Source organism: Geotrypetes seraphini, chromosome 16 (assembly GCF_902459505.1).
Source record: "Geotrypetes seraphini chromosome 16, aGeoSer1.1, whole genome shotgun sequence".
NCBI lineage: Eukaryota > Metazoa > Chordata > Amphibia > Gymnophiona > Dermophiidae > Geotrypetes > Geotrypetes seraphini.
Genome location: NC_047099.1, coordinates 25,936,909 through 25,956,251, shown reverse-complemented (window position 1 = coordinate 25,956,251; position 19,343 = coordinate 25,936,909). Strand labels below are relative to the sequence as shown.

General features: G+C 41.8%; 1 protein-coding gene across 1 annotated transcript in view; it reads left to right on the top strand.

Moving 5' to 3' along the window:
* Positions 1-1,002: 1,002 nt before the first annotated feature.
* Positions 1,003-19,343, top strand: part of LOC117349928 (protein piccolo-like) — a 44,737-nt gene continuing 26,396 nt past the window's right edge. Inside the window, exons 1-2 of the mRNA XM_033923665.1 lie at positions 1,003-1,120; positions 15,949-16,107. Of these exons, the coding sequence (XP_033779556.1) occupies positions 15,970-16,107 (138 nt within the window). The 5' untranslated portion in view covers positions 1,003-1,120; positions 15,949-15,969. The remainder of the gene's footprint in view (positions 1,121-15,948; positions 16,108-19,343) is intronic.

Sequence of the window (19,343 nt, the reverse complement as noted above, 5' to 3'; positions counted from 1 at the left end):
AGGCAGACATTCATTTCTGCGCATTACAAGGAGTGCTCATTTTAATACTAATGAGCTCCTTGTAATGCGTTTGCATAGGATTCTTGGTGGCTGCTACCGTGATTGGTAAAAGCCCCTGAGAACCCTTTTGAACAGAGGCTGAGCTGCCTTACATGTAAGACTGGCTACAATGGTCTTGCTTCCAGGGCACACTATTGAGCGTCTCCTCCTCACTGAGGGCATTACAGACCTCGCAGTTCACAGTTGGGAAGAGAGTTTATAACTTGCTCTGATACAGGGTCCAGTCGCATTCCTGCAGCATTAGAGAACATTGCACAGTACAGAGTGCAGTTATAACAGTGTGAGATATGATACCATCATTCAATTCGGTCCTCAAGGTTTATAAATGATGAGCTGAGGCATGTTTTCATTGATATTAGCAAACTTTTAAAGACATTGGCAGGATCTATAATCACAGGTACCAAAGGAGTGTGTGTTCCCTGCAGTACCACTATCACTATGTCCCAGAACCCACAATTAATTAGCTGCCCTCAATGAGAAAAAATGGATTCGTGCTCTTAGCTGGACACATTCCAGGGTGGTATTTTTCCCAGATCATTCTCATTCTTTAGTGAACACACTCTATGCCACACTCACTGCTTTTTATCTTCATACTACAGAGACATTAGTCAGTGAGTTCCACCTTAATTCAGAAGGTTTCATGTCTTAATATATTTAATCCTGGAGTTTAAATACAAAGAGTAGAAGAGGGGTGTGTGTGCTTGTGAGCGGAGTATCTTTGCCTCCGACCATCCCCTCGTTCTATATCATCTCCTCATTTCCACAACTCAGGATTTTATCTCTGGGAGCTTTCTGGGTGGAAGCCCTGGCCTCAGGTGTGGCAGGTGCCAGAAGGGACGGGCTGCTTTGCAAACAACAGCTGAGCCAAAAAGGGAGGCTCTAGGAGCCCGAGCCCAGGATAAACCAATGGGGCAGGGATGGAACTGGTTTGGGTTGGGATACAGAAGGGTCTAAATACTTGAAGGGTGTCTCCTGTTATAGCCTGAGAACTCAGAGTATAAAGGGCTTTCTCACCCCTTTCTTGCAGACACCAGATTCAAACCTCTCTGCTGCGGTTAGGGTAAGTGACAGCAGGCTTTGTCTCTGTTAAATTGTATGGCATAATAACCAAAAACAGGACCCAAAAAGCACCAGGAAATGATCACCTGTTTTGGTACAAGTATATTTGGTGCAATGGGCATGCACTGGTTTGTTTTTGCTGGAATCTAGTGGTGGGTGCAGGAAGCTTTGGGATGATAGATCCCTTCTATCCTCTGGTGCAGGTCTCTTATGTTTCTGCTCCTTCCTCCCCTTCCAGGGGAGGCTGCTGTGAGGGCTCTTCTGGGCATTTTATGATGCACTTATTATTTTTTTTTCCCATTTAGTTCAAGGCTTTTCCCAAGGACAGTTGCATTGCCCTGAATTATGCTGAAACCCAGTGACCAGTGCAGTAAGCTGTGTGGGTAGATCACATCCTCACTCACTGTCCTCTGGTGCAGTCTCTGCTGCTCCTCCCTCTATCTCCGAGGAAGGCTGCTGCACTGGCTCTTCTGGACATTGCATGTCCACCTCATGGCTTCTGCCCCCTGCTCAGGAGGATAAAAAATGAATTCTAAGGCTTTCTCTTGTCTGTACTTGTATCTCTAGAACATATCTGAACATTGCAAGTTTTTCCCAAGCATATCAGCACTGAGCAGGGAGACTCCCTTTCCGAGCTCTGGGAAGCCCTGAAATCAGCGACTGTTCCAAAAGAGAAGAAAGAGTGGGCACAGCCCAAACTATCTGGTTAAAAAAAGAATTAAATGCAATGAAGGGTCAGCAACATAGTATCCTGCATTTCAGTTGCAGTAAATTAGTATTTAAAAGTTCAAGGGAGAGCTTTCAAAAGTTATGAGTTTATCTGGAGCCTCCCCTTACGTCTATTAAAGAGCTGGGGAGGGGGGAGCAAAGGAAGGCCACCTGAACCAAACTTCAACTCCCACAAGTCAGCTGGGGGTGGGGAGGCATAAGCCAGCCAGGTACCTGCAGGGGCTATGTCTTCAAACACTTCAACTCTTCATACATCTTCTGTCTTAAATCTCCCTGATTCTGCAAAGATCAAATAGGAATGTACCGGAAGTATCGCATTATTTTAACTATCTGATCTCCCCCTTCCTATCCCCCAAACTTGGAGCCTAATGAGACTTTTAAATACAGTATCTTGCATACGTAAAGCACCGATAAGGAAGATTTTATTGCTTATAAAATATACATATGCAAGGCGTATCTTGTCTGCACAGACATTTCAAAAAGTCTGACATGTTGAAGTGCCTTGAAGTGTTAAAACTGTGAAAGCTGGTCCTGCAAGTCTGGTGTTCCGAGGAAAGACTTTATGTGATAGGACAGTTAAAAAGTTGTGGAAAATTTGAGACACTCTATGCATCAGGCTGTCTGCAAGTCGGCAGAGCAGAGAGGTAAACTTCAGGGAGAGGGACCCAGCCCTTTGGGAGGAAGGTGTGGCTGTCAGAGCAGAAAACCAGGATAACTCCTGGGAAAGGAGTTTCGATTCAGCTCCCACTACTGTAAAGAAAGAGGCAGATGGGAAAAAACCCCCGCATTCATTTATTTAAAACATTTCTAACCTGCCTATTACCTAGGTGAGGCATAATAAAACACACCATAACTTCCACAGCCATAAAAACACTGAAAATATCAAATCTAATCTGAATTTCTATATAATTTTTTTTCCAGTACAGGTTCAAGGCGATTTACAAGTGAAGGGACCCTTACGATATTATGAAGAATTACAATGGAAGAGCATAGTGATTATCTCTGCTACTATTAATGATTTCTATAGCGCTACCAGATGTAAGCAGCGCTGTACAGAGTCAAAAAGACAGTCCCTTACAATCTAAACAGTCATGACAGACAAATAGGATGTCAGGGTGGCGATAAAGTTAGGCGCATTGCTTTATTATACAAGGGATCTTCAAAACGTTTCTGCACTTTTATTTTTTTTCCAACACTATTTATTAAATATCTTATTACATAATTTTTCCACAGGGCGAACCAATTTGCCTGACTAGTCACATGACATTCTATGACTCGGCCCTTTTACCACTTTTCCCACCCCAACCATTTCCCGCGAAAATGTGAAAGTGCGGAAACGTTTTGAAGAACCCTCATACACACAAGGCACATTCAAAAATAGGATAGCAGAGACTGAGAACCCTGGAAAAAGAAAAGCGCTGACAAAATCTACACATAAATCGCTAAAGAATACTTAAAAAAAACACAATAAATAGCGCGGAAGAAAATATAACCCAACTAAAGATTAATAATGAACTTATGTCCAGCCCATTTCCAGACAGAAAAACTCCCCAAATATACTGTATAAAGCCATTGAAATGAATCAAAAACAGTACAAGGAAATTTAAGAAGGAGCTGTCAAAACATTACTTACCTAATTCAATCCAAAGCTCATCCCAACCGAGTCTATGACATAAAAAAAGATACAATTAGAAATAGGGCTGCACCGAAGAGCATATTTTATTATTCAGCCAAATATAAATAATGATGGGCTTTAACAGAAGCAACCCCCCCAAAAAAAAAACCCAACAACTGCAGAATGGATGTATAGAAACATAGAAACATAGAAATAGACGGCAGATAAGGGCCACGGCCCATCTAGTCTGCCCACCCCAATGACCCTCCCCTACCTTTCTCTGTGAATAGATCCCACGTGTCTATCCCATTTGGCCTTAAAATCAGGCACGCTGCTGGCCTCAATCACCTGACATGGAAGACGATTCCAGCGATCAACCACCCTTTCAGTGAAAAAGAATTTCCTGGTGTCCCCGTGCAGTTTCCCGCCCCTGATTTTCCACGGATGCCCCCTTGTTGCTGAGGGACCCTTGAAAAAGAAGATATCTTCTTCCACCTCGATGCGGCCCGTGAGATACTTGAATGTCTCGATCATGTCACCCCTCTCTCTGCGTTCTTCGAGTGAGTACAGCTGCAACTTATCCAGCCGTTCCTCGTACGGGAGATCCTTGAGTCCCGAGACCATCCGGGTGGCCATTCTCTGGACCGACTCCAGTCTCAGCACATCCTTACGGTAATGCGGCCTCCAGAATTGCACACAGTATTCCAGGTGGGGCCACAGGAACTTTATTGGAATGAATAGATTATAGTAATCCAACAGGTGGTTCTCATTTGTGAGAAGACGGGACCCGACATGAGTTTCCTCACCATTTGCCACTCACATTGCACATCCCAATTTATTATTTCTGCCAATAGGGACCCCAGAGGAAGGAGTGTTCTTCGAAATGCGGAGTGTGTTGGGTCCCGTCCTCTCACAAATGAAAACCACCTGCTGGTTTACTACAATTTATCTGTTCCAATAAAGTTCCTGTGCTTTGTACGTCCATGCTGTAGTTCATTTTTTTTGCTCCTGTCGATTGAAGAAGGACACGGTACTACTCGAAAGGGTCCAGAGAAGAGCGACTAAGATGGTTAAGGGGCTGGAGGAGCTGCTGTACAGCGAAAGATTAGAGAAACTGGGCCTCTTCTCCCTCGAACAGAGGAGATTGAGAGGGGACATTATCGAAACATTCAAGGTACTGAAGGGGATAGACTTAGTAGATAAGGACAGGTTGTTCACCCTCTCCAAGGTAGGGAGAACGAAAGGGCATTCTCTAAAGTTGAAAGGGGATAGATTCCGTACAAACATAAGGAAGTTCTTCTTCATCCAGAGTGGTAGAAAACTGGAACGCTCTTCCGGAGGCTGTTATAGGGGGAACTACCCTTCAGGGATTCAAGACAAAGTTAGACAAGTTTCTGCTGAACAGGAACGTGCGGTGGTAGGGCTAGTCTCAGTTAGGGTGCTGGACTTAGACCAGAGGGCCGCCGTGTGAGCGGACTGCTGGGCATAATGGACCACTGGTCTGACTCAGCAGCGGCAATTCTTTTGTTCTTATGACTGTCACTGCAGACCTGTTGGATCCCTTTTGTTTCTGCTATCTGAGCTTTCACATAAAAAATAATAGAAGAAGCAACATGAAATCAGAGATGAAGTGTTTAGTTCAGGTGGATTTAGCACAGCAGAGCCCCGGATTATTTGCATTGAAATTTAAATGGTGACCCGTCAAATGCGCGCAGGACAAATGCGCCCTGACAATTGCATGGATGATAAATAGGAGCATGCGCATTGAATGGTGACCCATCAAATGCGGCCCAATGTGGATACTATTTTGCCTTTTTGAGGGAGGTGGGGGGGACTTCCCCCCCCCACTACACTGAAAATATTCACTTCCTATCTAGTGTTAGGGTAAGGTTTACAAAATGATCATGGGAACCCTATCTGGAAGGTCCTGATTTGCTCAGACTCCTCATGCCCCGTCCGTTGGGATGGGCCTGAGGCGCCTCAGCCATTCAGGGCATTAGGTCCGTCATGTTGTCGTCCAGGGAAGATTCATATGTATACTGTATTTATGGGGGAACGCATTTCATGGGGCGCAATTGTTCTGCGCGCATTTGTCGGTGTAACAATTTAAATCACTATTCAGCCTGATACAGATAATGTGATAAGCAAATTAATGGAAACGCTTTTAAAACAGAGAATGATCAAGTTTATGGAATCCTGTGGGTTACAGAACCGGAGGCAACATGGATTCACTAGAGATAGGTCTTGTCAGACAAATCTGATCAATTTCTTTGACTGGATGACCAGAGATTGGCGCTAGATGTGGTGTATTTAGATTTTAGCAAAGCCTTTGACAGTGTTCTACACAGACATCTGATAAATAAACTGAGGGCCCTTGAGATGGGTCCCAGTCTCCCAGAGTGGCGTGCTGGGTCAGGAACTGGTTGAGTGGAAGGCAACAGAGGGTAGTGATCAATGGAGATCGCTCTGAGGAAAGGGATATTACCAGTGGTGTGCCTCAAGGTTCTGTTCTTGGGCCTGTTCTTTTAAACATTTTTATAAATGATATTGCTGAAGGGTTGTCAGGTAAGATTTGCCTCTTTGCAGATGATACCAAAATCTGCAATAGAGTAGACACACTGGATAGTGTGAATAACATGAAGAATGACCTGGCAAAGATTGAAGAATGGTCTGAAATTTGGCAGCTAAAATTTAATGCTAAGAAATGCAAGGTCATGTATTTGGGCTGCAAAAACTAGAGGGAACAGTACAATTTAGGGAGTGAAGAACTTATGTGCACGAAGGAAGAGCGGGACTCAGGTGTGATTGTATGTGATGATCTTAAGGTGGCCAAACAGGTTGAAAAGGTGATGGCGAAAGCTAGAAGGATGCTAGGCTGCATAGGGAGATGTATGTCCAGTAGGGAAAAGGAGGTATTGATGCCTCTGTATAAGACTCTGATGAAACCTCATTTAGAATATTGTGTACAATTCTGGAGGCTGCACCTTCAAAAAGATATAAAAAGGATGGAGTCGGTCCAGAAGAAGGCTACTAAAATGGTGTGTGGTCTTCGTGATAAGGCGTAAGGGGACAGATTTAAAGATCTCAATTGGTATACTTTGGAGGAAAGGCGAGAGAGGGGAGATATGATAGAGACATTTAAATACCTACGTAATGTAAATACACGAGTTGAGTTTCTTTCATTTGAAAGGAAACTCTGCAATGAGAGGGCATAGGATGAAGTTAAGAGGTGATAGGCTCCGGAGTAATCTGAGGAAATACTTTTTTACGGAAAGGGTGGTAGATGCGTGGAATAGTTTACCGGAAGAGGTGGTGGAAACAGAGACTGTGTCTGAATTCAAGACGGCCTGGGATAGGCACGTGGAATCTCTCAGAGAGAGAGAAAAAGAGATAATGGTTACTGCAGATTGGCAGCTCTCTGACCTCACAATGCAGGTGCACAGAGCCTTAGCCTATAGGAAGAGGAGATGCAAATGTTAAGAGCCTTAGCCAATAGGGAGAGGAGGAGATAATGGTTACTGTGGATGGGCAGACTTAGATGGGCCATTTGACCTTTATCTGCCGTCATGTTTCTATGTTCAGTACAGCCCTAATTATAATCCCAGTAATAACAAGGCCGGGTTCCTGCCTAGCTTAATATCATGCCAAGCACAGGAAGACTAGCTCTCAAAGGGCCAGATTCTATAAAAGATGCCTCTGTCAGGCGCCTCTAGGCAGTGGCGTAGTAAGGAGAGAGTGGGGGGGAGGGCGGTCTGTCCTGGGTGCCGGTGCCCATCCTCCTCTCTTTGCCCCCGCTCCTTCCCACTCCTCTCCTCGCCGCACACGCCATCACTTCTCCTCTGCCGTACTTCTATCTCTTCGCTGGCGCAAGCAGCAACTCCAATCTGCTCCACCGTCGGCTCTCCCTCCAATGTCACTTCCAGGTCCCGCACCTAGGAAGTGACATCAGAGGGAAAGCCAACGTTGGGCAGTGAGTTGGTGATGCTGCTCGCACCGGGGAAGTTAAAAGAAGTACGGGGTAGGGAAGGGGTGTGCAGCAGGGAAGGAGTGAGGGGAGGGGGGGGCGGAGAAGCGGGTGGGCATTTCTCACACTCGCCCCAGGCGTTTCTCACACTCGCTACAGCACTGCCTCAAGGGGCCCTAAATCAGAGCCCATATTAACAAGCTAAACAAGCTTTAACAAGCTCATATTTGGGAAAAAAAAATATGAATTGGCTGATAGGCGCCTATCCGATTCTATACAAGGTATGCACCTATCACATGGCACTTAGCGACGCCTAATGCCTAAATGGGCGTGTTTGGGGGTGGAGACAGAGATAACAATATTAAAAATATTCTGTACATGTACATTAAAAATATTCTGTACATGGCGCCTAAGCATGACTGACAAGTGGCCGGCACCTTTTCTCAAGGCGCAGGCACCGTTTTCAGAATCTGGCCCATAGTGCCCCAAAAAAGGAGAATGGTATAAAATGTATAGTGGCTCGTTGGTCTCTAGGGGTATGATTCTCATTTTGGGTGCGAGAGATCTTGGGTTCCATTCCCAGAGAAGCCTCTCACTTTCTAGGGCAGATTCAAGGTGGCAGAAGGGCATGGCTCGGTACTAGTCAGACTTTCATCAGTGGTTAGAGCTACAGCCTTAGCACCCTGAAATCCATTGTTGGATCAAATCCCTCACTGCTCCATGTCACAAAATAAAAAAAAGATAAATAAATAACATATAACGGTTCATAGACAACAACGCGGAAGACAAAGGCGCGCGCCGACAACTGAGCGCAAGACGGAGGCGCGCGCCGAAGAAAATTACAGTTTTTAGGGGCTCTAACGGGGGGTTTTGTTGGGGAGCACCCCCAGTTTACTTAATACAAATTGCGCCGGCGTTGTGGGGGGTTTGGGGGGTTGTAACCCCCCACATTTTACTGTAAACTTAACTTTTTCCCTAAAAACAGGGAAAAAGTGAAGTTTTCAGTAAAATTTGGGGGGTTACAACCCCCCAAACCCCCCCAACGCGGCGCGATCTGTATTAAGTAAAGTGGGGGCGCCCCCCCCGTCGGAGCCCTAAAAACAGTAATTTTCTTTGGCACGTGCCTCTGCGCTGCGCTCAATTGTCTGCTCGCGCCTTTGTCCCGGCGCGCTTTTAACCTGACACCACATATAACAGTGTTTATGTGGGCAGACTAGATGGGCCATTTGGCCTTTATCTACCATCATGTTTCTAATATATATGGAAATACATATATTCTTTCAATAATTTCGGCCTGATGTCTTTTGTAGATTTTTTTACTATTGTATCAAATGCACATCCAGAGGGAGGGTGGTCTTTTCTTTTAAATGAATCTTTGATTTTTCTTTTGATTTGATGGGGAGAGATGGTTAAATCCTGGTTATTAAATATGTATACAAGTGCTTAATTTTTCCTTATGATTATGTAACATATGTTATGTGCACTTTTTTGAAAAATATGAATACGAATTATATTAATTTTAGATGGGTAGGATAGAGGGAGAGGTATTGATATGTTTGTATATTGTAAGGATATTAAGTGATGTCTAGAGTGTAAATTGCATTTTATCTTGTATTCACTTAATGAAATGTTAAAAAAGAATAAAGATATTTTAAAAAAATAAAAAATAATTTCAGCCTCCTCCTCAAGCTAAGAGCCAGGCACAATAAGTTTGGAACCTGAAAAATCAAAACCACAGCCCCCTAAGACAAACAAACAATCCTCCCCCCCCCTTTATTCCTCTTTCTTGGAACTCCTTTCACCCCAATTCCACCAGATCCACCCAAAAACTGAAACTTTCCTTTCCCTCTCTAAAAGGCGTCTCCCTTGTAGGAAAACTAGGTTCCTCCCTCCCTTTTAGAATCACTGAGCTCTGGAACAACCTTACCTCCCCACTTAGGAATCTGAGCTCCCTCCAACTCTTCCGTAAACATCTGAAAACCTGATTATTCTCAAAAATGTAACTCTTCCTCCCTCTCTGATTTTTCTAGTCCTCTAAATTTCCTCTTCATCCTTCCCTCCTCTGGAGTTCCTTTCCACCCTAATTCTTGTTAACCGTGTCGAGCTCTGCGAATGTTGAGATGATGCGGTATACAAACCTAAGGTTTCGTTTCGTTTAGTATGTAAATCAAAACAAAAAAATAAACCAATGCCAAGAGAAAGGTATACGAAATGTGTCAAAAAGATACGAAAACCATTAAAAAGGTTGTATTTGATCTTTTCTATGTAATTCAAATCTTTTCCATCATAAAGAATATGACGATACCAAGTCACCTGCCTTGGCTGCGTTCCAGCATTTTGGCATGCATTTCACACTCTTTGACAGGCCACGATTCAAAATCAAAATCAAAATCAAAATCTTCCTGTGTCTTCGTACTAATCCCAGCTCTGATACTGGCTCTCTGTGTGAGCCTAGACAATAATTTTGGGATAAAGGTTCTGCATTGCATCGAACTGCACAAGTATCTTCATAGCTTTAAGCCTATATAATAAAAGCCAGTTTTCACATGAAAGGTCAGCTCTGGCTTTTTGGGGTTTGTGACGGCACAAAGCTCCTTGCAGGAGAACTAACCTTCCTTTTGCTGTTTACACCACTGACAGTTTTGTTCCCCCCAAAGTGTTCCTTCCATAGCCCTTCCCTTCACAGCTGACAGCAGGTTTCATGTTTATTCAAGTGGTTTTACACAGTTAATTAAAAAAAAGAAGGGAACAACAAAACAACACAAATGCAAAAGACAGCATACCAACAGACAGACAGTGACAAACTGGAACAAAAGGAGACGGTGAGGAACTACAATATTTGGAAAGAAAAGAACAATGAAAGGTAAAAAACAAAAGGAGGGTAAAATAAAGTGCTCAACCAAAAAGGCTGGACTACCATAGACTTAAAACATCTCTAAAAGGACGATTATGATTCAAACGCATCTTTAAAGAGAAATGTTTTTAAACTGGATTTATACTTGTCGAGGACCATGATTTCAAAGCGAGGGGGCCGTGACAGAAAAGATGCTGGTTCTCAAAGTATCGATGTGCTTAAGTGAAGGGACAGCAAGAAAATTTTGGTTAGCAGAACGGACGGAACGTTGAGAAGAAATTCTGGCTGACCTGCAATCTTAATTTTAAAAGTCAGCAACATAATCTTGTAGGTAATTCGGTATTCAGTGGGCAGCCAGTGAGCTTTAACCAGAAGAGGAGTGAGGTGGTCATATTTGTGAGCATCTTTTGTGACCCGTATGACCCATCACACCTTTGACCCATGACCTGCAGTACATTTTCTCGGCTCCAGAAGCAGTGTCAGCAGATAATGCTACAAATGACGAATATAGGCCTCTTGCTGGCACTGCATTGTTACCTGCCAAATTAATTCTAATTGTGGCAGCAATTGTGCAAGTTCTCTTCTTGTTTTATTTTTACTATTATTTTATTTTTTTATGATTACTGTGTACAATTTCCATTCATTCATAAACCAAAAAATCGGGGTAAATACTTCAAACTACAACGTTGTAAATTGCAGAGTGACCAAAGAGATGTAGTAATACTTGAAAAAGTCACTTCAGTACCATCAGAACAAAATATATTCAAAGGTAAACTTATTAGCAATTTTTCTTTTTTGAACTCTGCTCAGAGACATGAAGGCTGATTACTCCGCCTCACCACCCAATCATTGCAGTGTTCAAGAAAAACTGACTCTGTGAACATTCAATAACTTAAGTGCTAGCCCAAAAAATTGCTATGCTGACATCGTAAAATGTATAAATATCTTCAAATATGAACTTAACTTTGGAAAAAATGTGACTGGTTCCGACGTGCCACGTTTCCTTGCTGCGTCAGGGAACCGACAAAACAGCTATCTTAAAGCTGGAGGTGAAGTCAGTGGATTCTGAGGTAGCTGCTTTAATCCCATCAACTACTTAAACTCACACACCACTTTCCATCTACCTGGCTGCAAGCCGAATTCCTTAAGCATTCATAAACGGCACAAAACGGCCACAGTACCACTACGTGCGAGTCGTGTGTCGTGTGATTGCAACTGTAATAACAAGAACTATTACACACCCTGTCAGCCTGAGCCGGTCGTTGTTCCAAAATCACTTGATCAGCTTATTTTTGTACCCCTCAAGCACACGTTGAAATCAAGCGTGGGGATGACGCTGGAGGACCTTTCCGGACTAGCACAAAACTGATTTCTTTTTAGAGCCGCAATTCATGAAGTCATTGGGACTACTCGAGTATGAGTTGATGGCACCTAACAACGACAGGAAAACCAAACAAAAACTGCAGACTATGTACAAGATACAGGCAAATTTTATTGTACCAAAATTAAAATGCAGTAATATAAAACCTTTTTTTAGTTCAAAGAGTTTTATTGATTTTATATAGAATACAATTCCAACACAGTCCATGTTTCGGACAACACGCCTTTGTCAGGGGTCCTAATGAATGCAAACAAAATACAAAACTGATATAAACAATATTTAAAAATCCTATGTGAGATAACGTAGTGGTGTTGTCATGCCATGCCAACAGAAATGTGACAATATTTAGGTTCATCTAGACATCTTTTATTCTTTCTCTGCATGTTTCTGTCCTGTCTTAAATTCGTGAGTCATTATTATTATTTTTTAACTTTATACGTGTGTTTATTCACACTACTTATTCACTTACGTCATATTGTCACATTTCTGTTGGCATGGCATGACAACACCACTACGTTATCTCACATAGGATTTTTTAAATATTGTTTATATCAGTTTTGTATTATGTTTGCATTTATTAGGACCCCTGACAAAGGCATGTTGTCCGAAACATGGACCGTGTCGGGTCCCTTGGTTGGTAAAAAGGTTTTATATTACTGCATTTTAATTTTGGTACAATAAAATTTGCCTGTATCTTGTACATAGTCTGCAGGTTTGTTTGGTTTTCCTGTTGGTGGCTTCACTGCAGATTTGGTCGGATTTTTTTCTTGTGGCACCTAATGACGACAAGCACAATCCAAATAGCCTCAGCGGTTTCAGGATACGTGCTAGTGCGTTGTGACATAATTATGTGTTGAGCACTGAATGCGCTAAAGGGTCTCCCACATTTAACTGAAGACGATGGAATTACATAGAGTCATCTAGCGATGGCTGATAACAATGGAAACGTCTTGCAATGGAGACCCCCATCACTGCAGCGGGTCAAAGTGAGGTGGGTACGCTTCTCTCTCGCAATCTCTCATTTCATTGTTGACTCTCTGTTCCAGTGTGTACCTGGATACTCAGCTCCTGTCACTTAGGGTTACTAGACTTCTAGATTTCCCCAGACATGTCTTCCTTTTGAGGACATGTCTGGGGATCCAGATAGCTTTTCAAAACCCGGCACTTTGCATGATGCAGGACCCAGTTAATCACTCAAAACACAGTGAAATTACTGTAAGAATTCTTGTTGACATCATCGGTCGTCATATCTGTGTAGAACAACACAGCTTTGTGGACAGAACTAGCCACAACTTGTTTCTTGATCTCCTCGCGGCATTGCTTCATTTTTTCACAGACCGCTTCCCTTACTGATAGGCATCAATACAATATATCAGCGATTCTTAAATCTGTCCTGGGGGACCCTCAGCCAGTTGGGTTTTCAAGATATCCCAAATGAATATGCATGAGGCAGATTTACATATAAGAGGTGACAGTTATGCAAATCTATCATGCATATTCATTAGGGATATTTTGAAAACCCGACTGGCTGGGAGTCCTCCAGGACAGGCTTAAGAACCACTGCAATACATCATCAACAAACCGATCAAATATGGAATCTTGGGGACATGCTTATGATATGCATGTGCAACTTAATTGGCTAATGAGCTGTTAAACCATCAATCATTGGATACTAACAACCAGTTAGTGATGTTAATTAACATCAATGAAAGATTAGGTTATTACCTGGATAATCCCCTTTCTCCTTCCCCCCTTTTAAAGGAACTAAACGCAAAAAGATGTATGACAACTTACTTGCAACACATGCAGCTAAATTGGACCCCTCCATCACCAACCTACTGACAGCATCAACTGACCTCAAGGCTTTCCGCAAAGAAATCAAGACCCTACTATTCAAGAAATTCACCCAAACGTCCTAATCCCTTCCTTTTCCCCTCTCTCCCCCTCTTAGAATCTACTCATCAAAATTTCTTTAGACCTTACGCCTTAATTGTAATTTGTATTTCTCTTCCTGGAAATGTCCAGTTATCGTTCTGATGTAATCCGCTTAGAACTGAAAGGTACAGGCGGAATATAAGCCAGTAATGTAATGTAATGTAATGTAATAATCTTCTTTCTGTTAATCTTCTCAGGAGTCCATGCGTTAGGTGATCAATCTATTCCCGTGAACTGGGTTTTGCAGAAGGGCGTTATTCACACCTTTCAGCACTTCCCACATTGCCAATGGAGTGGATTTCCTCCTTCAGTACATTCCAAAGCAATCGACCTGCGTTGGAATAAAATATAAAGAAGGAAGGGTACATTGAACTTCCCCAGAGACATCATACAATTCTGTTCTGCAAATTAGTAAAAAAAAAAAAAAAAAAAAGAACAATTATCAACAGTGATAGTGAACCAACCTGAAGGGGCACTCCACTCCACTGGCAATGTGGTAGGTGCTGAAAATTTTGGGTAACACAAAACCCAGTTCACGGGAATGAATTGATCACTTAACGTACAAACTCCTAGGTAGATGTAACGGAATGAGGATTTGTACATGCATCTGGCTGCGCCTACATCCCATAGTGTGTAACCCAAAAGGGGGCATGGCCATGGAAGGGAGCTTGGGCTGATCACAGGCACTCCAAAAGCTTTCACTATTGGGCTTCTGTGCACCCTTTATAAAATAGCACTTTGCGCCGATCTTTTGATGTTTGATTGCCATTTTTAGACTTGTTTAGTTTATAGTTTATTACTTCTATTCCGATTTTGTCCAAAGTAGATATTACACACACATTAAAAAACTTAACAAGTCACAAGTCTCATCCGAAACCTATCAAAGACTTCTCATCATGGTGCTGTAGATCTTTATCAATACTTCAATCAAAGCTATTACTGAGTAGCATACTGTACTTCATTGGACAAAAAAGATGTTTTTTCAAGTTTATTCAAGTGTATTTAAAAATTTTATATACCACCCAATTGGCCTTCTAGGCGGTGAACATTGTCTTAAAAACATCTATGAAATAACAATACATCCTTTAAAACAATAATCATTATTAAAAACATTTAAAAACAAAACAAAAACAAACAAAAGCAAAAAAGGGAAAAAGGGTAGAACTACAATTTATCAAGTAAAAAGAGAGAACATATAGGGACAAAACAAAAGGGAGGGTGTCTAAAAGTAGAATAAAACTATGTAGCCCTAAAAAGGGTATTTAGGTCTCGAAAGCATCAAGAAAAAGAAATGTTCTTAAATTTGTCTTAAAATGGTGAAGAGTTGATTCTTCCCCTAAGTGGACTGGAATATTATTCCAAAAAGATGGAGCACTGACAGAGAAAGTAGTAGACCTCATTGTATTGATAAACTTCAGAGATGGGTCAGATAAAATATTTTTAGAAGAAGATCTTAAAGTCTTAGAAGAACTATAGGGAATAAGAAGGTTATTAATAAATTATGTCTAGTTTTAAACTGATACAAATCTTTCCGTTGCCGCAAATACACCAGCAGGCTTTTCCACTTTGATGGTCCAGCACATGAAAACACATTTTTCCTTATAGATTCATAGTGCAAACATTTCTGAGTAGGAACAAGGAGCTGAGGAGCGCAGGGTTCTTGAAGGTACATAAGGCATCACACAGTCTTGGGTGACATTCGATTGAGGCTCAAATAAACCATCAATAACAATTTATACTTGACATGAAACTCCATAGATAACCAATACATGGCTATAAAGTATTTAGCAGTGTGCTTAAGTCTGTTAATCCCACATAGCAAACATATTATGGAATTATGCAAAATCCAAGACATGCCCTGGATATGCTCATATGTGCAATTGTGAATTTAAGCATCTAGTTTTTAAGGGATAGAAAATTCACTTTAACACATCTGCAGGTATCTTTATTGTAGGATTACCAGATGTCCTCCTTTTCGAGGACATGTCTGGGGGTCCGGACAGCATTTCAAAACCCGAGTTGGGAGGGGGCAGTGCGTGATATAGGCGGAACAAGAAGGAACCAGGCAGGCCTGTGGGCTTGGCCATGGGTCCGGATTTTCCTGGTAACCCTACTTTATCGTGCATGTACATCCTGACTACGCTTTTGAAATTTACCCCTTACTCTCCCTGTGCTCTAGTGCCAGTCCCTGCGTGACTCTCTTTATCCATTTATTCCATGGTGCCTGGGTGGTTATGATGTTATTCTTTGGAAGTTCTTGTGTAATCTGTGGTGCACCTCTCTAGGCAACGTGTCCTTCCAAAGGTGCTGGTGATGATGGTCATCCTGCCTCTTTCCTTTTTGTTTTCTAGACCTGACCGAATCCCGAGAAGATGCCTCAGCTGCTCAATGCGATCAAAAGTGTGATCGACACCTTTGAGAATTACTGCAGTAAAGAACAAGGTTATGGCAAACTCAACAAGGCGGCCTTCAATCGGCTCATCCAAAGTGAATTTGCCGATGTCATTGAGGTAAATTTCTTAGTGCTGATAACAGTCACTCAAGCTCTTTGCTATTTCTGAATGTTTTCTGGCCTTCACACTCATTCGTAGACCATGTCACCTCCAACTAATTCAAGATAGTTCAATGTGAAGAACTGATAACTTATGAGGCTTAACCTAAGGAGTCACAAAAAACGTGAAAGCAGAAAACACACAACGAAGGTGACTACTGGTAATTGATGTTCAATTTCTTTTATTAAATAAAATGACTTGACATGATCGTGTTTCGGCCCCTAAGAGCCTGCCTCAGGAGTCTGAGTACTAATTGATGAAATGAATGTAAAGATACAGTCTTCTATTTCAGATGCTCTAGTGCAATCTTAGACATTCGCATCTGCAGTCAAAAGTGTATGCCGCTGTCACCTTTGTTGTGTGTTTTCTGCTTAACCCAAGGAGCACATTCTAGGGCAGGGGTGTCAAAGTCCCTCTTCGAGGGCTGCAATCCAGTCGGGTTTTCAGGATTTCCCCAGTGAATATGCATGAGATCTATTTGCATGCACTGCTTTCATTGTATGCTAATAGGTCTCATGCATATTCATTGGGGAAATCCTGAAAACCCGACTGGATTGTGGCCCTCGAGGAGGGACTTTGACACCTCAGCTCTAGGAAGAAGTCCATGTCCACGAATGGTGCCTTGATGGACGGTCTTGTATCAAAGTTCACAGTAACATGAATCTGAGGAGAGTTCTGTCTTTCATGCGGTAGTGATAAGGCTTTCTTTTTGATCTGGGACAGAATCCCAGTGATTCCACGGCTGGGGGTTAATGAAAAAAGAGGAAAGGCCAAATGAGATTCCTTATTTTGATTCTACACTGTGTGTCTGTGCAGCCTTTCCCCACTGAGTGCCTGCTTCTGATTTGGCAAGCCGGAACGTCACAGCTGAAACAGCAAAAGGGCTCCCGCAGTGGAGGTGTGTAATTGGGGGACAACTGGGCAGAATGATTCAATTAGATGCAGGGATTTGGAATTCTGACTGTCCCCTTATTTTCCCTAAGACAATAAGAACTACAAATCCCTGCATGTGATGAGCAAATTCAGGACTGGATTGGCCTGCTCAGTTGTCTTGGGGTGAGAGGAAAAACCTTTTTTGTAATCCAGTCAGGGTTTAAAAGCAATAAACACCAGTAGTTGAACCTCTTCTCCACAGTTACACAGTAGAATTGCTAATATTAAAGGTCTATGTATATTCATTAAAAAAAAAAAAGATAAGACGTCCGAAAGACAGCATAAACTGGCACTTGGACGTTTTACTAGTCAAAATGTCCAACTGGGCATCTTCGAAACTGACTTTCCAGACATCTTTCTGGGTTTTTTTTTTTGTCTTCAGTGCATCTAAATCTTAAAGGGGCATGTTAGAGGTATATTTTGGGCAGGCTTAGGTCTTGGATGTTCCGCAGGGATAATTAAACTTTTAACAAAACATCCAGGGCATCATTTAGAGATTTGGAGCTAGACCTGTTTTAAAAATGAATAAGGATCAAAAAGGTGCCCAGATGACCACTGAACGGACTAAGTCACGATCCTATCCCTTACTTACCCCCTCCCATCACCCAGAGATGTGAAACCTCCCCCCCCAAATACATTCCAGTCTGTATTACAGATCAGTTAGCTACACAGACAGCTGTGCACAGCAAGTAGAGCAGCGGGGCACACTACGGGACAATGTCACATTAAAAGTCCCAGGTACACATGTCACTATAACTTCTTTATATTGTATGGTGAGCCCTCCAAAACCTACTGTACCTACATAAAGATGACACCAGCATTCTTAGAAAGATATCTAATACCGTACGCCCCCCATGAAATCTTTAAGATCTGAAGATAAATCTTTACTAGTAGTTCCTTCACTAAAACTTATATATTCTAGGAGAGATATGATCTTTTCTGTCACAGCCCCGCAAATTTGGAACTCACTTCCACTCAATGTAAGAGAAGAAAAATTACTGAGCAAGTTTAAAAGTCTCCTAAAGAGTTGGTGGTTATTTAAGGACACTTTTTAATGGATTCATTCTAAGTTACAATAGACTAGGAAGATGATCTAGTAAAAATTAAGCAGGTATTTGTTCCCCTACCTTTTGTGTCACTAGACCTTCCTTTTTTATTATTATTATTTTTTTCTTTTTAGAATTGTACTTAAGCCAATTGTTATCGGCCTCATTTCCCTAAATACTAAGTCTCTCTAAACTTGTACTTAAGCTAATTGTTATCGGCCTCCTTTCCCTAAATACTAAGTCTCTCTAAACTTGTACTTAAGCTAATTGTTATCGGCCTCCTTTCCCTAAATACTAAGTCTCTCTAAACTTCTCTGTACCAAGTTCTTCTACTTTTCTTTGGAGTTCCTTTCTACATCAATTCCTGTAAACCGTGCCGAGCTCCACTTCTGTGGAGATGATGCGGTATACAAACTTAAGGTTTAGTTTAGTTTAATTAGTATTAATTGTTATGTTTGTCTTTTATTTTAACCCAACTTTTAACTTATGTAAATCGCATTGGATTTGGAGTATGCGAGTAAATCAAAGAACTTAAATAAACTTGAAACTTGAAACATAAGGGCTATTGTTGTGGTGTACAGGTGGGTACAGTAAGTTTTGGATGGGTTTTGGAGGGCTCACCATACAATATAAGCAGGTATTAGTGACATGGGTACCTGGGGCTTTTTATTTGACGTTCACTGCAGTAGCTCTTAAAGTGCTCCTCTGCTCTGCTTGCTGTGCTCAGCCGTCTGTGGCCAGTTTGCTAAGAATGCTGGCAGCTTGAATGTCCAAAAAACTTGCTTTTGTGTGTTTTTCATGGGGATTTAGTATTTATATACCATTTATAGCCTTTATATTCGAGATAAACCAAAATTACATTACATTACATTAGAGATTTCTATTCCGCCATTACCTTGCGATTCAAGGCGGATTACAAAAGAGTTATAAAAGCTGGGTTATAAAAGAAGATTATTGGTCATTTCTGGTAATAATAATTTTATTTCTTATATACCGCTATACCATAAGTTCAAAGCGGTTTACAACAAGTTACATACAATGAGAATAAGAGATGTTTACAACAAGAAGTAAGAGATGTTTACAACGAGATACATACAATGAGTGTATGAGATGTAAGGGGAACAGAAAAAGTACTTTCTGGGATACAAATTGCAAATGGAAGAGAACCAAGATGGTTTGAATCAAAAGGAAGCATCTAGTCAGAGATTGGAATAC